This window comes from Puma concolor, chromosome A2, assembly GCF_028749965.1.
Source record: "Puma concolor isolate L17-30 chromosome A2, mPumCon1.1.hap2, whole genome shotgun sequence".
Lineage (NCBI taxonomy): Eukaryota > Metazoa > Chordata > Mammalia > Carnivora > Felidae > Puma > Puma concolor.
Genome location: NC_141668.1, coordinates 73,374,188 through 73,394,541, shown reverse-complemented (window position 1 = coordinate 73,394,541; position 20,354 = coordinate 73,374,188). Strand labels below are relative to the sequence as shown.

Below are 20,354 nucleotides of genomic sequence, written 5' to 3'. Positions count from 1 at the left end.
TGAATTTTATTGCCAGGTATAATTCATTGGCCAGGATAAGGATCAATACAACCCCCAATTTGTTTATGTAAAATTTACTCATCTCTCTTTCATGTGCTATGGAAGTTGATGTGATGGGGAGTTAACAAAGTTAACACAAATAAATAGGCAGGCACTGGTAGTATTTTCTAAGATAATTGCAGTTCTGACTACTTGCTAACCATTTAGGAAAAAAACAATATAAAATTACAGAAATTGGGCATGATTTACAAGGCTAGAGAATGAGTTATGGAATGACATTGGTATGTTAAGACCTAAGATTCTTAGTTTTTTTAAAAAATTTTTTTATGAGAAATGCATTTAAAATCAATAGCCAGACTGAAAGAGTTCAGATGTTTTAAAAAGACAGAAGCCTAGAAACTGGTTCAGATCCACATGTCTAAGATGAAAAACATTTTATCGAAGGACATTATTAGCCTTCGATGTTAATTTCCAAGATAATGTGGAGATGTCTCAAGTTAACGCTAAATTTTTATAAACAAAGCTCACATTTTTCAGTGAACTATAACACAAATCTAAATTGTGAAAGTTGGGGGAGGGGGATCTGTTAACAAAGTATCAAGGAAATGATAGTTTTGGCTTGTGGAATGTAGTTTTGGCAAGACCTCTCCCTGTGTGAGTGTCTACTCAATCACATGCTCTGTGTCAGCATTCTTGATTAACGTGGCTTAAATAATGTTTTACTTACATTTAGGAAGATGAAGAGTACCAAGCACCGGCGGGTCAGTGTGAACTTCATTTTTGGTTTTTGAAGATGATCTTCTAAGTCCTAGAAAAATATAAAAGTAACAAAGACATTTACATTAATATAGGTTTAAGACTGACTACAGTCAATTTCTTTTTCTTGTCTTTCAGTTTGACTTAGAGAGGATCATGTCCCAAGACATTCTAAATAAATTCGTGTAAGTAAACAATATGCTTGTGATGCAAATGCAGTTGCATGTTCCATTGCCCTTCCTTTCAGCCAGGAAGGACTGGTGTCTGGTTGTTGTCTAAAGTCCTCCTATTAAGAAATTCCAGAGCCACCTTTACATATCAGGATCAAAATATAGGATTCAGAGAAATCAAGAGCAATCAATGTGGGCTTCAGTTAACATGTGGTGTCAGTAGAACTGTTGAAAATTTCAATGGAAACGTCCAGAAAGAAATCACTTCATTAGACATGAACAAATACAATCAATGATTTGTAAAGGATCACCTAGGTAATTTAAGGCAACTTTTATTTAAGCAGTCTTATTTAGAGCCTTGAGTATTTTCCTTTCCTACAGAATTTTCTACAAGCTTCAAGTTGCTATTAAGAATAAGTTTCTTCAATAGCAAGGATAGAATATGTCAAAATATTTTTCTTTCCTACAAAATCTCCTACAAGCTTCAAGTTGCTATTAAAAATAAATTTCTTCCACAGCAAGGATTGAGTATGTCACCTAACAGCTCACCATTCCTACCCAAAAGCATGTAATCGTCAGAAACATGCTGCTGTCACAAATATCAGTTTTTCATGACTGCAGATAATTTTACACAAGGAAAGATAATAAAAGAGCAAAAAAGTATATATGTATATTTTTCATCAGTGGGATTTGCATGAAAACTGTATTTCACCTAGGGGTGAGTGGCTATGATCACATCATATATCTTACACTTACATATTCTGCTAGGTATGTTACTATCTGCACTGTCTACCTAATACACTTGCTCCCCAAAGAGCAAAAGTTGTATTCCATTTACATATCAGTACTACAGGAAACTGAGAATGTAAAGTATAATTTTCAAGTGTCATCCTATATGCGGATTATTATTTATGGCTTGTGGTTTACCTCAAGTCCACTAGTCAATTAAAAACACACATGGGTGAGCTGGATGAGACATGGTCCCATTACAAGAAACTGAGCATTGGGGTGTCTGTGCAATACACTAGGTATGAATGATACAAGACGTGTGCTAACACAACTATAACATAAAATGGGTAAAATGATCAAAAAATGGTACAAATACAGAGCTTCATAAAGGTGAGAGCTTCTGAATAGGGGAACCAGGGCAGGATTTGTATTTTGACTGAATAGGATTTTGAAAAGCAAGACCTATAGGCAGTGAAAGCAAATGAAAACAAGATATGAAGATAGGCAAATTTAGGGGTAGCTGAAGAATAAGGAATACAATAGTTTAATTTAGCTGGAGCTTAGAGCTCCTCAGGAAGTGAAAATACAGCTAGAAAATTAGGGTCTGAGTACCTAGGAAATTTATTACCCAAACCATCCTTTCGGCACTTTATATGCCAGCTATACGTTTTCATCTAGGTATATACATAACCTGACAATCTTGCCTGATGCTAAACCCCTTTCAGATAAGAATTACGTTTTAGCTATCTTTATCTCTCACACTTCACATAATCACTTACACATGATTATTATTATTATTATTGATAATGATGGGTGTTAGTGGTCCAATGAATCAAAGGAAGCATAGAACTCTGTGATTTTTAAAAACTGCATCTTCTCTACATGACCACATTAACAAATCTGAATACTGTATATCATTTTCCCTCTCCAACTCCTTGCATTCCCGTGTCAGTGACTTGCATAATTATCCATGAATTGTCCAAAGGAGAAACCCAAATCATCCTTGATTCTGTGCACTTCCTCGTACCCAACATCTAGTCTCCAGGACTCCAATTCTATCTGTGTTTGGTATCTTTTCAGACATGTCCACCCTTCTCCACTGCCTTAGTACAGGACTCTGTCTTTCTCATCAGGACCCCAAAACAGCCTCAGGATGTTTCCCTACTTTAAGTCTTGATCTCTCCAACCCATTGTCTATATTAAAATGAGTGTAATTGTATCTTCTTTCAGTGATTCCCTACAAACTTTAAGTAAACGAATAAAACCCTCAACTAGGACTAGAATATAGGGCCCTATTATAGCAAGAAGCACCAATATGATTGTGCTGAGAAATCAAGAAGAAGAAACTAAAGTTGTCTCCCAGATTGCTAGCTTGGATACAAAGTTAGATAATGAAGAAATTCAGGAAGGGGAAGTAGGTGAAAGAAAAAGAACTTTTGATTTGTATTCTCCTTTAATTAAAAATATTACTACCAGAATCTTGGATGAGTCTTATTTCCTGGGCTGAAAGGCAGGACTTTTGAAATGTACTGTGTGGGGGCGCCTGGGTGGCGCAGTCGGTTAAGTGTCCGGCTTCAGCCAGGTCACGATCTCGCGGTCCATGAGTTCGAGCCCTGCGTCAGGCTCTGGGCTGATGGCTCAGAGCCTGGAGCCTGTTTCCGATTCTATGTCTCCCTCTCTCTGCCCCTCCCCTGTTCATGCTCTGTCTCTCTCTGTCCCAAAAATAAATAAACGTTGAAAAAAAAAATTAAAAAAAAAAAAAAAGAAATGTACTGTGTGTACTCATGAAATTAACGCAGCTTTGCTTAACTAGATCCTGCTTTTTTTTTTTAAGAAGGAAATCATAGACATACATTGATTTTTTAAAGTCTGCTATTAATGGTAGCCCTATGATTTGGCCTCTGAGAGAAAAGATGTGTGAGTGCCAGAATTAAAAGTCAGATCTCTTCTTCAGATGAAAGTCCTACTCATTAATTCTAAATGTGAGAGCTGCGCACAGTGAGAAGCCAGCTTCTCTATGAAGGTGAATATGGGGTGATTAGGCAGTTAATTGGCTTGTTCTATCCATGTCATATATTTGATGTCATTTGATATGTTATAAAGTATAAGTTGCTAGGTTTTCGCTCAACAGTATCATTACCATGAGGAGCATTAGAGGCTGTGGGAGGACTGTCCCCTGGAAGGTGAATGAGGCTGCACATTTTGCTGTAGGAAAGGGGAGCCCCATGGTTTCAAAGCCCCACACGCTGCTTTTACGATTGTCCCACGACCAACTAAAGCGAATGAAAATAGTAAGGACATGGATCTGAGAGTGAATGTTCGGAAATGACAGAGGGGTTTAGCCAAGAAACAAAGTCCTTTCCTTTCTCCTATTAATTGGACATGTCTATAATTTTATTTATTTATTTATTTAAAAAAAATTTTTTTTTCAACGTTTATTTATTTTTTTTGGGACAGAGAGAGACAGAGCATGAACGGGGGAGGGGCAGAGAGAGAGGGAGACACAGAATCGGAAACAGGCTCCAGGCTCTGAGCCATCAGCCCAGAGCCCGATGCGGGGCTCGAACTCATGGACCGCGAGATCGTGACCTGGCTGAAGTCGGACGCTTAACCGACTGCGCCACCCAGGCGCCCCTATAATTTTAAATACATGTCTATAATTTTAAATACTCTTGCATTATTGTGGACTATAACAAATTTCTCATGTGCAACTTTATAGCAGATCTGGACTGTACCGAATCTGCCTCTAGTCAGGAAAGATCACTTGTAATTGTTCAAGGTTAAACAGTACTTTGCAGATATGCCTCTCTTTGAGAGAAGTATTTCATGATGATGTGTGAAGAGGAGAGAAATAACATACAAGTAGAGTTGTGAAGAAAGACAGGGATTTATGAATTTAAGGGAGAAAAACACGGCAAAGAAGAGCAGAATCAGAATAAAAAATGAAGTAATTCACCTTTGCTGAGATTCTTCCAAGGGAAGAGAGAGAAAGAGAGAGAAAGAGAGAGAGAGAGAGAGAAAGAGAAAGAATGAAGAGGAGTTAAAAAGAATGATGGACGTGGAAAACCTAAGTCTATAGCTTAGTTGAATAGATGATTAAAGGATGGATAGATTGCAGGGTGGAATCTAGGGAAAGACTAATGTGGAATTTCCAAAAGGCAGGATTCAGAATTCAATGACCATGAGGAAAACAGTTTTGACCTAAGGCTTAGAGAGTTAAACCTGCACCCAAACAGGAAAGGACAAAATCAGGCAAACAGCAGCTAAGGGAGATAAAAATGCAACTTTGGAATGGGTACAGATGAGACAGATAACCTGTGATCAGACAGGTAACCTGTGATCTTGTATACCTGGAAGATGACTCAGAGAAAACCAGAACAAAGCTTAACTTTGACATTAGATTATTAATTTGTTTACTTCTTAATGTTTTCCCTATTCCTTCTGTACAGCAAGGACTTTACTCATTTTTGTAACCCAAGAACCTAGAAAGGAGTCAGTAACATTGTAAGTGCTCAGTAAATGTTGGTTGCTTAGTTTAAGGGATGAAATTTTACCAGATTTTGGTAAGGTAGGAAGCATTATTATCTCCCCAAAGAACCCTAGTTGGAGAACCAAGAGATTCTAATTTCTGCTTTTAATTTTTTTTATGTTTCTTTTAAAAAAATTTTTTTACATGTTTTATTTATTTTTCAGAGACAGAGTGACAGAGTGTGAGCGGGGGAGGGGCAGAGAGAGAGGGAGACACAGAATCTGAAGCAGGCTCCAGGCGCTGAGCTGTCAGCACAGAGCCCGACACAGGGCTCGAACTCACGAACCGTGAGATCATGAGCTGAGCTGAAATAGGAAGCTTAACCGACTCAGTCTCCCAGGCGCCCCTAATATTTCTTTAGTGATTTAGAGAGAGAGAGAGAATGCAGGGTAGAGGCAGAGAGAGAGGGAGAGACAGAATCCCAAGCAGGGCTTGATCTCACAAACTGTGAGATCATGATCTGAGCCGAAAGTAAGAGATGTTTAACCAACTGAGCCACTGAGGGGGCCCTAATTTTACTTTTATTATTTCTTTTGTTTTGGACAAGGAGCTTCATCTCTATGTCAGTTTCCTGTCTATAGAAAGACTCCTTAGCCAATCCTCCTTGACTAGGAGAAGAACACACTCTCATATGTGAAGCTTATGGATTCCACTGGATCTGTCCAGCAGTCTTCTTAGGATAATGGTTTCCAACATGTCTTTTAACCACTTTTTTTTTTTTTAACAAAAGCTCTTGTGGGAGCCCCATATATAAACCAGATGAATGTGGAGTCTAAAAGCTTGATTGTGGAGCTGGACTTAGAACATGTAAATGAAATAACCCTGGACACTGGTCCAATTAATGGGTGAGACAATACAATCTGCACTACTTTGAATCCACAAATGAACACTCAACACTAATCTCTTCTCTAGAAGACTGTATTCCTTTGTTGCAGGGATGAGTTGGTCAGTGGAAACCACTTCTATTAATACACAGAGTCTAAATCACTAATTCAATGATGGTGATTGAATAGAATAATCTTCATTTAAGGAGAACAAATTTCCTTGACATGTAAAGTTTTTTTTATTTTTATTTATTTTTTATATTTTTATTTATTTTTATTTATTTATTTTTTTGTGGAAAGAATATGAAATGTCACTGTCTGAAAATAATGTGTCTATTCTCATAGACCAGCATTTCCAAAAGTGTATTCCATAGAATAGCAGTAATCCCATGAGAAGCAGCATAAAATAAAGTTTCCATGGCCAAAAATGTTTAGGGAAATTAAGCATTTCCTATATTATTCTTAGAGATCTACCATAGACATTAGCACTTTAAAGTACCTAATTTTCTTGTACCAAAAACACTAGTCTGACTTTCAGTCTTCATTCTCCAAACTCATTTGACTATGAAAAAAATGTTTTTGGCAATAACAATTATTAACCCATCTACAGCATATACTTTGGAAAATGCTCTTTTGGCTCAATGGCAATTTCTAACCCACCGTAGTCTATTAAGTTTGCAAGTCATGAGAAAGAGCTGCCCTTTTACTTAAAATTCTCTTTTTTTCTTCTCCATGGAGCAAAAGTGGAATTTCTGAGGTCTTAAATATTCCCCAGCCTTGGTACAAAGCCCAAAGCTATAAAAGGCATCTCAGAGGCAATTGCTCCTTTGGAGCATTATTTGTTAAGAACCTCTCCTCTAATACCCTGGCTATGAGAACAAGTAGTATGAGGGTACGGGCATACAGCAGGAAAGAGAAGAGACAGGCGCTGCTTATCTCAAAATAGCTGTAGCCTTTTGTCACCCAAGGCCTAGAATCTGTTTCAGATTTGAAATTTGACATTTCTTTTGAAAAAAGATCTATCTAATATGTTTATGTAGACATAGTCCACGTGAACAGGTAAATAAATTTTGTGAAACCACAGGGTATACTGGTTTGTTGCCTCAGCAATGCCTTCTGTTTGGATAACTCCTTTATTATGTGACCCACTAGAAAATCATTCTTCATTACTCTAGGCAGCTTGCCAAGACATAGTGTTGTCATTATGTCATTCCTTCATGTCATTATTTATGTTGACATATTCAGCAAAACAGACTGACTTCTTGCTTTTCATCATGAGTTTAAAGTGCTCATCTAGGGGCGCCTGGGTGGCGCAGTCGGTTAAGCGTCCGACTTCAGCCAGGTCACGATCTCGCGGTCCGTGAGTTCGAGCCCCGTGTCGGGCTCTGGGCTGATGGCTCAGAGCCTGGAGCCTGTTTCCGATTCTGTGTCTCCCTCTCTCTCTGCCCCTCCCCCGTTCATGCTCTGTCTCTCTCTGTCCCAAAAAATAAATAAACGTTGAAAAAAAAAATTAAAAAAAAAAAAAATAAAGTGCTCATCTAACTCTAAGCTCCAAGTTTAGGTAGTAAAAACTGGCACTCTCTGCAGTGGGAGCTGTTTTTGGTAAACTGGTTGGCACATCATGCAAAAGCATCTAGATGAGAAGGGAAGCAGAATAAAAATGATGTCACAGTGAAAAAAAATGACTTTATCTTTGACTCTTGTCAATGATCTGACATAATAAGTGTTCAATAAGCATATATTGAATGAAAAAGATAGATTGCCTCTAAGCAGTTGGCTAGGCAACATTAATCAGTGGGAAATCTTGGAGAAATGGTTCAAAATCACGTGTAGTTCAAAAGTGTGCCATTACTCAAATGGATATTATTAATGAATAATCAGGCAGGATTTGGTTAATTAAGACTAATTTGAGGAAGTGGCATTGTGACCTCATGGTACTGGATCTCCAATGGCAGTCATGATAGAGAAAGGAGAGATAAGAACTGACTGGTTCAAATCAACTTAGTTAAAAACACATCATGCACTTATTATGTGTGTCTTAATACCATCTCAAGATAAAGTTTAACTTCAATATGTGAGAGGTTGGAAGAAAAACAGTCCAGTCTAAAGCGTCAGCATGAGCAAAGACAAGGATGTGGGAATCATTGAATGTATTGAGGAAACTCTAATTGGGCTGATTGTGAAGTTCATGTTCTTGGTCGTTACCTATGTACTGCCATCTGAGATGAAAGGAATAAACTCAGCTTTGGACAAATGAAATTGGAGTTGTCAGCAGGGTCTTCTATATGGAGAACCTAAAATGCACCTGGTTGTAATTAATATATTCACTGCTTCTGTATAAGCTCATAACTTTATAGTCTTATGGGTTCTGTGAGATCACCTATGGTGAATATGGGAAGAGGAGTCAGTACAGTGTAATGGAAAAAAGATCTTGGGCTAAGGAATAAGGAATCCATAGTCTAATCCTAGAATAACCTCAAACTCATCATGTGACTCTTAAGCATGTTACTACACCTGTCTGGACATAAATTTCATTATCTATAAATTAGACAATAGAGCTATAATTAAGGGTTCTTCTCACTCCAACAGTGGCTCTAAGTTGAGCTACACCAAAATATAAAAAATATATTTTGAAGAAAGAGAAAGCGTAGTAATTAGATACATATTGGGTCTATTTGACCCTCCAATAGAAAATAAACAAAAACAGCATTTTCCACTTTGTGTTCTCCAAAATATGATACCTATGACCACTCATTTAATAATGAAAAAGGGAAAGAGTAATTCACTAGGACAAAGTTGGAGAAATGTGGAATATTATATGCTCTTTTCTGGAAAAAGCATTAGGTTGATGTTAGGATACTAAAGGTTCTGAGAAGTCCTGCATCATTTAACTAAATTCATTTAAGTTAGCTCTTGTTACTAATTACATTTACCAATAATAATGTGCAATTAACCCTCTAGGACTGAACAGGCAAGCTTAGCTATTAGTTGACTTCCACTAATTTCAGTGAATGAAAGGTGTGTTGCTCTTTCTTTATTAGCAGAAGACTTACTAGCATTTCTTTATTATATTGGAATAGAAATGACAGGACTTTGCCACACTTGTCTGGATTACTGCAACTCACCTGAATAGATGACTGAACTAAGTATATTGGTGCTATTACAGCATGGGGAATATAGTCAATTAAAAAAATATGTTGGTGCTTTGTTTTGAAAGTGCATTTTCACAACTACTGATATATGAAAAGTATCCTCTCTTATCCAGGAGACATCCTGAGAGGCACTGCACTGGTCGATTCAAATTACAAACTCTTTTAAGTCAAACTTTAAAATATTTATATAGAATCTGGGGCACCTGGGTGGCTCAGCTGGTTAAGCATCCGACTTCGGCTTAGGCCATGATCTCACAGTTTGTGAGTTCAAGCCCCGCGTTGGGCTCTGTGCTCACAGCTCAGAGCCTGGAGCCTGCTTCAGATTCTGTGTCTCCCTCTCTCTCTGCCCCTCCCCTGCTCGTGCTCTCTCTGTCTTAAAAATAAATAAAACCTTAAAAAAATATTTATGTAGAATTCAATGTTGTACACACATCAAACTATTCTATAAATACCAATAGGAATTCGAACTTGTGGGTTTATGATTTAGTCCTTACATACACATTATTGGGCCCTTATACACACACTTTTGACCAAATCTTCTTTCAGAAAAAGATAAACCTGATTTCATTGGATGCTAGAACTGAAAGAGATTCTAGAATTTAAATTTTCCAAACCTCTCATTGTACAGGTGAGCTCATGAAAACCTACTGAAAGAAGGTTAGTGGAAAAGGTCTAGTTAAACCCTTACCATATTCCCAGACTAGTGTGTGCTCGAAACTACTACCTTGCCTCACACCAAAGGTTTTCCCTTGTTGGTTTCAACCTTCTGCCCATGAAGCCTGTAAGGCCTAGTCTCGCTGGGATAGAAGTAAACAACAACCACAATCATCCTCTTGATCAGTTTGGTTTCTCTTAATCACCTTCAGGAATTCTGTTTGGTTCTGATTTCAAGGATATATTAGGGTAGAAGATGTTTAGGCCTGAATAAAGTGGGTTATATAAAGGAATATCGGGGCGCCTGGGTGGCGCAGTCGGTTAAGTGTCCGACTTCAGCCAGGTCACGATCTCGCGGTCCGTGAGTTCGAGCCCCACGTCAGGCTCTGGGCTGATGGCTCGGAGCCTGGAGCCTGTTTCCGATTCTGTGTCTCCCTCTCTCTCTGCCCCTCCCACGTTCATGCTCTGTCTCTCTCTGTCCCAAAAATAAATAAACGTTGAAAAAGAAATTTAAAGGAATATCTATCCTGTGGTGTTATTCAAAATGCGTAACAATGGCTGCCACTTAAACATCCACTGATCAGAACATTTGCTCGCTGTTAACCGCAGACTCTGTTGTGCCAGTGCTCACCAGCCCTGGAGTTGTCCACTTTCTTCCCCTCTGCATAACCTTGGTGTTCATTATACATGTGTCTCTGTATGTTTGTGTTTACAGAAATGGAGGTGAAGTGGAATGAGGCAGAGAGCACTTAGTTATAAATTCACTCATTAAATATATGAGTCAGATGCACTTTTTGCTCTTATGAGCCATTATGTACTACAGAGAATACCTGAGTGGAAGCTACTCTTATGTACCCCCTTTATTTATACATGTTTCCCAATCCTCTCACCATTTCTGAGATTCCACACAAAGATATTTCACTGAGAATCTTACAAGGGGCAAGCCTGCTCCTGTTTTTCCAATTCCAGTAGCATATATTTACTAACAGAGAAAAGTCCTATCAAATATAATTTAATCATTACAAAGCTTTCTTTTTCTTCCTATTAAATTATTTAAGGGTCCATTTCCCTGAAATTTGAGTGCCTAGGAAATTATCTTTTTTGCATTGCATGGCTGTGTAAGCAGTTCAAAAGTTTCTGTAAAATTAGCTGGATTCCCTTGAAAAACAGATTAAGTGGGATTAATGACATCAGGGATGGTCAGCCAAGCTGGAACCCTCAATGTCAGCCATGATGATGCAGATAGTCTTCATTATAGCAGTTGTTTCCCACCATGACCCTAACAGCTAACATTCAAGGCCCTGATCTAAGGGATTTTTGTCTAAAATTATGGTGTCAAAGTCAATTTCAATGTGGCAATTTAATATTTCAGAAGAAGCCAACATTTTGCAACCTGCTTTATTGAAGAAAGAATGGTCCTTTCTTTATTAAAGAAACTTGCATATGATTCACTTTGCCAATTCATTTTTTTAAAATTATACATGTAAAGAAATTATGGTCCATGAAATAAGACTTAGCCGATCATACATTTAATTAGGAACGCCAAAGAAGTGATCTTAATGCATGTGATTTGATTTGGGGATATAGATGGGATGATAACTGAGAATCATGGAGACAAGTTCAGTGAATTCAGAATGTGTCCGGGAGATATCCAGATAATCTCTATCCATAAGTAATCCCTATTTGTATTTTCCCAATCTCTGACTGAATTTCTATGACAGATCTTTGTACTTCCTGCTGCCCTTTGGTGGTTTGCATTCAGTGAGAGTAGCTAAAGGAAACACTGCAAAGATATAGAGGGAACCTAAAGTTTATCAAGAAAAAGTTTTTAAAATTTTTTTAAAGTTTATTTATTTTAAGTAAGATAGAGACAGCATGAGTAGGGGAGGGGCAGAGAGAGAGGGAGAGAGAGAGAATCCTGAGCTGGCTCCGCATTGCCAGCGCAGAGCCCGATGTGGGAATCTAACTCATGAAACTGTGAGATCATGACCTAAGCCGAAACTGAGAGTCGGACACTTACTTAACCGACCGAGTCACCCAGGCGCCCCAGTAAAGAAAAACTTTTATCCTCAGGGGCTTGTTGATACATATATAGTAGTCTTTAGCTAAATTAAAACATGTCTTAAAATGGACTTTTTTTTTTAAGAAAAAACTGGTGGTTGGGAAAGGAAGGAAGGAAACTAAAATGAATTGAGTGCATACGAAGAGCCAGGTAATTCTATTTATTACATTATCCTCACATTAAATGCAAATAAGCGTTATCTCCGCTTTATGCATAAGGAAACAAAGGTTTGCAGGTGTTAGGTGACTATATTACGATCTCATAGTCAATGAGGGGCAGAGACAAAAATTTGAAAACGGTTCTTCGAACCATGTTCTTTTCATATTTCACACTGATTCTAGAAATACGTACATTTAAAATCAGTATTAGGCAATGGCACTTTGAAAATAAGTTGTCAGTAATTTTTCTTTTTATTTTTTTAAATGTGTATTTTGATTTTTATAATGGCTAATATTTATTGAAAAAAATTTTTTTTCATTTACATCCAAATTAGTTAGCATATAGTGCAACGATTTCAGAGTAGATTCCTTAGTGCCCCTTACCCATTTAGCCCATCCCCCCTCCCACAAACCCTCCAGTAACCCTCAGAATGTGTATTTATTTTTGAGACAGAGAGAAAGAGCATGAGCAGGGGAGGGGCAGAGAGAGAGGGGGACAGAAGATTCTAAGAGGGCCCTGTGCTGACAGCAGATAGCCTGATGCAGGGCTCAACCTCATGAACCACGAGATCATGACCTGAGCCGAAGTTGGGATGCTTAACTGACTGAGCCACTCAGGCGCCCCTCAACAATTTTTCTTTTTAAAGGAGAATCATCTGTGCTTTAAAAAGTATGTAAAGTTTTACTTTGGAAAAAATATAGAAGTTTGGTAAAGATTTATTGTCTCTTAAATTAACAATTTGAAGAGTGTTAAACATGTTAAATATATTTCATTCTTTCTCTTGGTTAATACGTATTTTACTTTGTATTTTTATAGAATTCTAATTTATCATACATTTTTTTATAATTAATTCCAAATAATGACAATACATTTCCATTTAGGGTCTCTTCATGAACGTTCCTTGTTGAAGGGTTATGGGCCAATGAGGATTCTGAGCTTTCGTTAGCAATCCATTATAACCACCAAAAGCTTCCAACAAGGACCAAATCTAAAAGGCATTAAGAGATTTATGACTATTCATTTTAAAAACATTAGACAAATGTTATTTTCTTAGGTCGACTGTATTGACTATATTGAATTTTATCTAAATCATGCATGTAAAATAATAATCATACTTTGAAATGATTGTTGCTTAAAGACAGATGTAAATTATTTATATTCTTTTTTCTAACTTAACTGTATTGAAGCAATTATTCACAAGTGCTTCAATGTCAGTTTCAAAGTTGCTCTCTGTGGAATCGTGCTAATTCTGGAGTTGGCCACCAAGGTGAATACTGGGCTAGATTACAACTAATGCTCCTTGATTAACTGCTTCAATATGCCTACAATAGGTAATTTAAAAATGCAGTGCTATATTTTTCTCCTTCTGTTAGAATTAAATGCAGAGTCTATACAACCAAAGATAATTAAGATCAAAACCAAAATACTCAATTCATCAAGGATCTTCTTAACCCAGTATCGGTGGTGAGGCTAATGTTGATCCCTGGGCTCTCCTAAACCAAAGAACTGTGGGAAATAGAGCCAGCCAAATGTTTCCATCTGGTCCATATCAACTGCTGTTTTAGAGTCAGCTTAATTAAGCATTGGCAAGTAAAATACTGAAATAATTTAGAAAGGTGTAAACAGAAGCCCATTAAAACAAACACATAACAAAGGAATTTTCAAACATAAAAAGTACTACTTTTATGAGTACTTTGCTTATATTGTCATCAGTTAATACTTTGTTAAATGCCATGGATGTTCATAGTTCATGGCACTGGTTTAACTGCAGTTCAATTCTAATTTGTCTCCCTAGAACAGAGATGCTTCTCATGGAGTTTTGTGTATATAACAAATTCACCACTTGAAATGGGTAGCAAACATCACTGTAAAGTGCACAAGCTCACCCACCACACTCATCAATACATACATATACCTAGTTGACACAAAGGTAAACAACATGAGCCCATGGGCTAACAATATTTACCAGAACAGGAAACAAAATCAATAGCACAAATGGAAACATAGCCTAGGAATTGTTTCCTTGATTTACACTTAAGACCAGGATATTTATCACAGTCATTCAGAAATGTCTTTAAAGTTATTTTTTAATTAAAAATCAGTGTTTCTTGGGGCTTCTGGTTGGCTCAGTCGGTTAAGTATCTGACTCTTGGTTTCAGGTCAGGTCAGGGTCTCACAGTTGGTGGGATCAGGCCCCATGTTGGGTTCAGCACTGACAGCACAGAACCTGCTTGGAATCCTCTCTTTCTTTTTCTGACTCTCCCCCTCTCTCTCTCTCAAAATAAATAAATAAACTCAAAAAAATCAGTGTTTCTTGAAAAATAAAATAACAAAAGTCCTATTTTATTAAAAGAAGACAGTATAGGGGCGCCTGGGTGGCGCAGTCGGTTAAGCGTCCGACTTCAGCCAGGTCACGATCTTGCGGTCCCTGAGTTCGAGCCCCGCGTCGGGCTCTGGGCTGATGGCTCAGAGCCTGGAGCCTGTTTCCGATTCTGTGTCTCCCTCTCTCTCTGACCCTCCCCTGTTCATGCTCTGTCTCTCTCTGTCCCAAAAATAAATAAACATTGGAAAAAAAAAAAAGACAGTATAGAAGAATTTGATTGTCATATTTATGAGTCCTATGGCAAAATGTGCCTTGCTATTTTTATACAATACTATCAAAGACATACAATTCAACAGCACCTGGTTTAAGAGCAATGATAATATCATGCTCAGACAGCACATTTTTTCCTTGTATCAACATAAATATTAGATACTTAGAGAACAAGTCAGAATATGTATTTTTTTGGCTAAAATAATTCAGTAGAAGTAGGAAAAAATACTGCAACATAAGGGTTCATGCATTTTAACATAATTTCTTGATGGGATTTTATCACAGTAAATCTTAAATACTATCAGCATTATAGTAATAGGGAAATATAACTATCTTCTGGCAAAATTCTGCTTTATTAACTGCATAAGTTTGTAAACTTAAACAGTTTTGCAGTATGTGTCAAAATCCTTAAAACATATAGACCCTTTGACAGGGTTTTTTTTTTTTTTTTTTTTTTCTTCTCAAGGTATAATCATAAATTGGCTCAAATTTGAGCCCCTAGGTGGTTCAGTCGGTTAAGCATCAAACTTCAGTTCAGGTAATGATCTCACAGTCTGTGGGTTCAATCCCTGTGTCAGGCTCTGTGCTGACAACTCAGAGCCTGGAGCCTACTTCAGATTCTGTGCCTCCCTCTCTTTCCACCTCTCCCCTGCTTGTGTGTGCTCTCTCTCTCTCAAAAATAAGCATTAAAAGAAAATTAAAAAATAAATTGACTCAAATTTAATTATAGAAATATTCATTATAGGGGCGCCTGGGTGGCGCAGTCGGTTAAGCGTCCGACTTCAGCCAGGTCAGGATCTCGCGGTCCGGGAGTTCGAGCCCCTCGTCGGGCTCTGGGCTGATGGCTCGGAGCCTGGAGCCTGTTTCCGATTCTGTGTCTCCCTCTCTCTCTGCCCCTCGCCCGTTCATGCTCTGTCTCTCTCTGTCCCAAAAATAAATAAACGTTGAAAAAAAAATTTTTTTTTTAAATTAAAAAAAAAAAGAAATATTCATTATAATATTGTCTACTGTAGTGGAATTTGGAAGTAATCTAAATGCTCGAAATAATGGATTCATGAAATAAACTTTGGTCCATCTACCCTATGGAACACCACACAGACATTAAAAATTGTGTATTAGAATATTTAATTATCTTATTAGAATATTTAATTATCTTATTACACAGATATGTATTTATTACATTAACACTTTATTTTTTTTTTTTTTTTCAAAGTTTATTTTTTTTATTTTTGGGACAGAGAGAGACAGAGCATGAACGGGGGAGGGGCAGAGAGAGAGGGAGACACAGAATCGGAAACAGGCTCCAGGCTCTGAGCCATCAGCCCAGAGCCCGACGCGGGGCTCGAACTCACGGACCGCGAGATCGTGACCTGGCTGAAGTCGGACGCTTAACCGACTGCGCCACCCAGGCGCCCCAACATTAACACTTTAAGAAAGGACTACAGATTAAATGCCCAGTATCATCTTATTTTTGTAAATATATATGTGCACAGAAAAAAAGGCTTGAAGAATACAATAAAATTAATTTTCTGAATTCCTTTATGCAGAAAGCACTATCAATGTATTATCTTCCTGAGTCCTTTCAGTTGCCTTAGATATTATCGTTGTTACTGTAATCCTGTAGCTATGGAAACTGAGTCTTAGGGGGCTTGGTAAAATATTAGTCAGATTTGCTGTGTAACAACCAACCCTCAAATCTCAGTGGCTGGAGAGGTCAGATCTCTATTTTTTGCTCAAGTGACATGGAGCTACCGGGCAGCTAAACCTCCCTCTGTGGATCTGTGTCACATGACTTGTTTTCCTGTGACCAGGACTGAAGGAGCAGCACTGATCTGGAGCATGCTGTTCTCCTGGCAGGGGGTTGTCTTGCCAGAGGAGCCAAACTACAAAATGGCATTTCAAGCTTTGCTTAGGTGGGGGAAGACACAACACTCACTCACATCCCATTGACCTAAGCAAGTCACAACATGAAGCCCGAATTCAATGTATCAGGAACAAACAATTCTTTCCTGAGTAAAGAGAAAGTGAATAGTTAGAAACATACATACACACACGTACCCACGAAAACGGCACAAATTTCCACAGCTGAGTAAGTGGCAAAGATGATACTAAAATCTCTCCAGGAGGTGGGATCGCAGGTGATTTTCTTTTGCTTATATGCATTTTCTAATGTTTACAATATATGGGAATTGTTTTTGAAATATAGAAAAGGGAAAAAAAGAAGAGACAGAATAAACCAACTTGCCTTTGTTCCGGGTTTTATTTGGTATTGCTAATAGGAATGTTCCCTGTGGTGTAGCTTTGGAGAATAGACTAAGAAAGCCTTACAGAAGGGGAGGGAAAGTTATATTCCTCTCACCTTAATTGTGTGGCCCTGCTTTTAATCTGTCTTCCGGTAACTGGAAGAATACTTAAAAAAATGTTTGACAATAATCCCCAATAAGGAATACCCCACAGATTAAAAGAGGGCACTTAAAACAAGACAGTGCCATTTCAGAGAGGTCCGTTTTCTATAATTAAAGCTTCATTCATGATATCAACAGCAAGTTGCAATAAAAAAAATGAGTTAGTACTAAATTAGCAATACGTTTAAGACAGAATGTCTGATGGTCTTTCTAATTACATCTCTTAAGAGTACCCTGGTGGTGATTAGCTGTTAAAAATATATTTCACAAATGTAATTACTAAACTATAAAGGGAAATGAATCTCAGTGGCCAATGAAGAACAGTCATAATATACCCATAAAAACAACTCCCAACAAAATACACACAAAGATGGAACATGTTCAGTGATATTATAGAAAACTGTCCAAGTTTTCCATTTTACTTCTTATTGCTGTTTTGCTTCTTTGGAATTCCCACCAGCAGGGGAAAAAAACAACATATCCTATCTCACATTTCGTAATTGCCTTTCCTAATAAACACTATGATAGCATTACTTACATATAGCTAAAAATAGTTAAAATTTGCAACATCTGTGCTTGAAATAAAGGTACCACCCAGCTGTAGAGTAATAGACCATACGATAGTTACAATATCTAACCTCAGCAATATCTGGTACTCAAACAATGCCAGCAGGAATTCTTTAACCACATATTATTTTCTCTGTTCAGCAATATCTTTTCCTTTCTCCCACTGTGTGTGAAATCTGTGATCTGCCATTTTGGGCAGACACTCAAATAATACTTGTAAATAAGATAGGCCTCTATATCTACCACAATCTTTATGGTCTTAAGACCAAAGAAGAGATAAAAATGTTCAATGACTAGGCTTGTGATATATATTTGACCAAAAAAATATGCCCCCTTGGCAACTCTGTGTAAATTCCACCCCTGCTATATCTTCAAATGGCATTTTTTTAGTGTGACATTTCTCAGGAAGAGAGAGGTGTTGTATAATTTATCAAAAAAACTCCCCCCCCCATCAAAAAACCTCAAGGACACCACAAAAAAACTACAGTAAAAAATAAGCAAAAGACCTGAATACAAATGTCTCCAAAGAAAAAATGCAAATGGCCACTAAGCATATGAAAAGATGCTCAACATCATTAATCAAGAGGGAAATGCAAATCAAAACCATCTCAGTGGGAATGGGGGCAGGTGGGGAGGTTACTGTTCAATGGGCACACAGCTTCAGTTGTGCAGGATAATAAAACTTCTGGGGATGGATAGTGGTGATGGTTATACAAGATGAATGTACTAATTGCCACTGAACTGTGTACTTAAAAATGGTCAAGATGGTGAATTTTATGTTTTGTGTATTTTACCGCAATGAAAAATAAAAAATAGTAAAAAGACACCAGAAAAAAAAAAAAGAAGCTCTGAATGACTGGTATCATTTAGAGTTCATCACCGACATGGTGGAGAAGGATGAAGTAACTGGCTGGGGTGGGGCTGCCGGGAAATAACAAGTGCCAGTTTGGAGATATGGATTCAAGTCCCAGCCCTGCTGTTGGCTACTTATGGGAATATGGTGAGATAAGGACCAGGGCTGTGTAAAATCAGAAAGTGCACTATAAGCTCTCTAAGTCCAATAACCCTACAACTCTATGAAGGAGGAGAATGATGAATAGAGAATCGAGTATTAAGCATGGCAGTACTCAGCAATCAGAGATGAAAGAAGGAGGAAACAGATTACTTATGCTTAAACAGAGATTTTTTTCAAATGTTTTCTTTTCTTTTTTATATATTTACTTCTGCTTGAATTTTTTTAATATGAAATTTATTGTCAAATTGGTTTCCATACAATACCCAGTGTTCATCCCAACAAGTGCCCTCCTCAATGCCCATCACCTACCCTCCCCTCCCTCCCACCCCCATCAACCCTCAATTTATTCTCAGTTTTTAAGAGTCTCTTATGGTTTGGCTCCCTCCCTCTCTAACTTTCTTTCTTTCTTTTTTTTTTTTTTTCCTTCCCCTTCCCCATGGTCTTCTGTTAAGTTTCTCAGGATCCACATAAGAGTGAAAACATATGGTATCTGTCTTTCTCTGTATGACTTACTTCACTTAGCATAACACTCTCCAGTTCCATCCATGTTTCTACAAAAGGCCATATTTCATTCTTTCTCATTGCCAAGTAGTATTCCATTGTGTATATAAACCACAATTTCTTTAGAAAATTCCTGTGGTCCAAACAGTGGTCAGGATCATAGGGCCTAGAGGATACACATTTTGTCCTTATCTCTCTCCCTTTGGGGCAAGATTACTTCTTCCCTCTGGAGGGCAGCAAGCCAAATAATGAAAACTCAGTCTAATGACACTGCTTAGAGAGAAGCAGATGCCCTTATTTCATTACAGAATTGTTTGGAATGAATCATGAGGACATCCATTCCTGGATAGCTCCAGAATGTGGCCAAGAAATAGAGGATGTTGAATCAGGGCTATTCGCTATTTTAATAGCTCTTCTCTTTTCCTTGTCTACGTTGTGAGGTTCCTCGTGAAAGTGCAGTGACAGCTGCCTTGAACTACCATCACAAACAGTGCTGCGCCATTGAAATGCTTCACTGGGGTGCTTTTGCCCACTTAATAAGCATATCACTGGTGAGTGCTGAAATTATCATAAAAAGGCAAAAAGAAAAAGCATAAAACAAAACTGAATCATAAGTTAAGACAAACAGATAATAAGATTTTCAACAGAAACAAGTCAAATGGCAAGAGGTCATAAATAACCTTACCAACAATTATTACAGATGTATTGCCTGTGTGGGAACTAAATAAAGTATATCATTATGGGGCAGATACCAGATTTTGGTCACAGCTAGAGATTTCTTTGTTAAGTCTTTGATTTCTTACTTAGGATTTTAGAAAGTCTGAAAGGTACATCATTTCCTTATGCTGATTTTGTTTGCTTGGTCATTTGTGTTTGTGAACACAGTAAACTCTGGGAGTCATTTCATTCAAACAAAAAATTGTATTTGTTGAGCTTTTATATTTTGTGCCAAATCATGTGCTAGACCTTGGAAATACAGTAAACAAAAATATATGAGATCCTTACCAACATGAAACTTGAAGTGAAGTTGAGGTAACAGACAATAAGAGGATTGGGAGAATAAATGCACCTAGCATGGGTAACAGAAGATTCCTGAAATAATGTAGGTTGAATTAGTTGTGACAGAAGAGTGGGAGTTTACCAAGCAGAGGAAGGAGGAGCTCTCAGTTAGACTAAAGCAATATGTGGAGTCCTATCATGTGGGGGAATGTGATGAATTTGACTCCTGTGAGCTACAG

At 37.7% G+C, this 20,354-nt stretch overlaps 1 protein-coding gene across 1 annotated transcript in view; it reads right to left on the bottom strand.

Annotated features, from left to right (window-relative positions):
- The window catches only part of CALCR (calcitonin receptor), a 164,123-nt gene that overhangs the window by 66,171 nt on the left and 77,598 nt on the right, over window positions 1–20,354 (bottom strand). Inside the window, exon 3 of the mRNA XM_025929839.2 lies at window positions 728–808. Within this exon, the coding sequence (XP_025785624.1) occupies window positions 728–778 (51 nt within the window). The 5' untranslated portion in view covers window positions 779–808. The remainder of the gene's footprint in view (window positions 1–727; window positions 809–20,354) is intronic.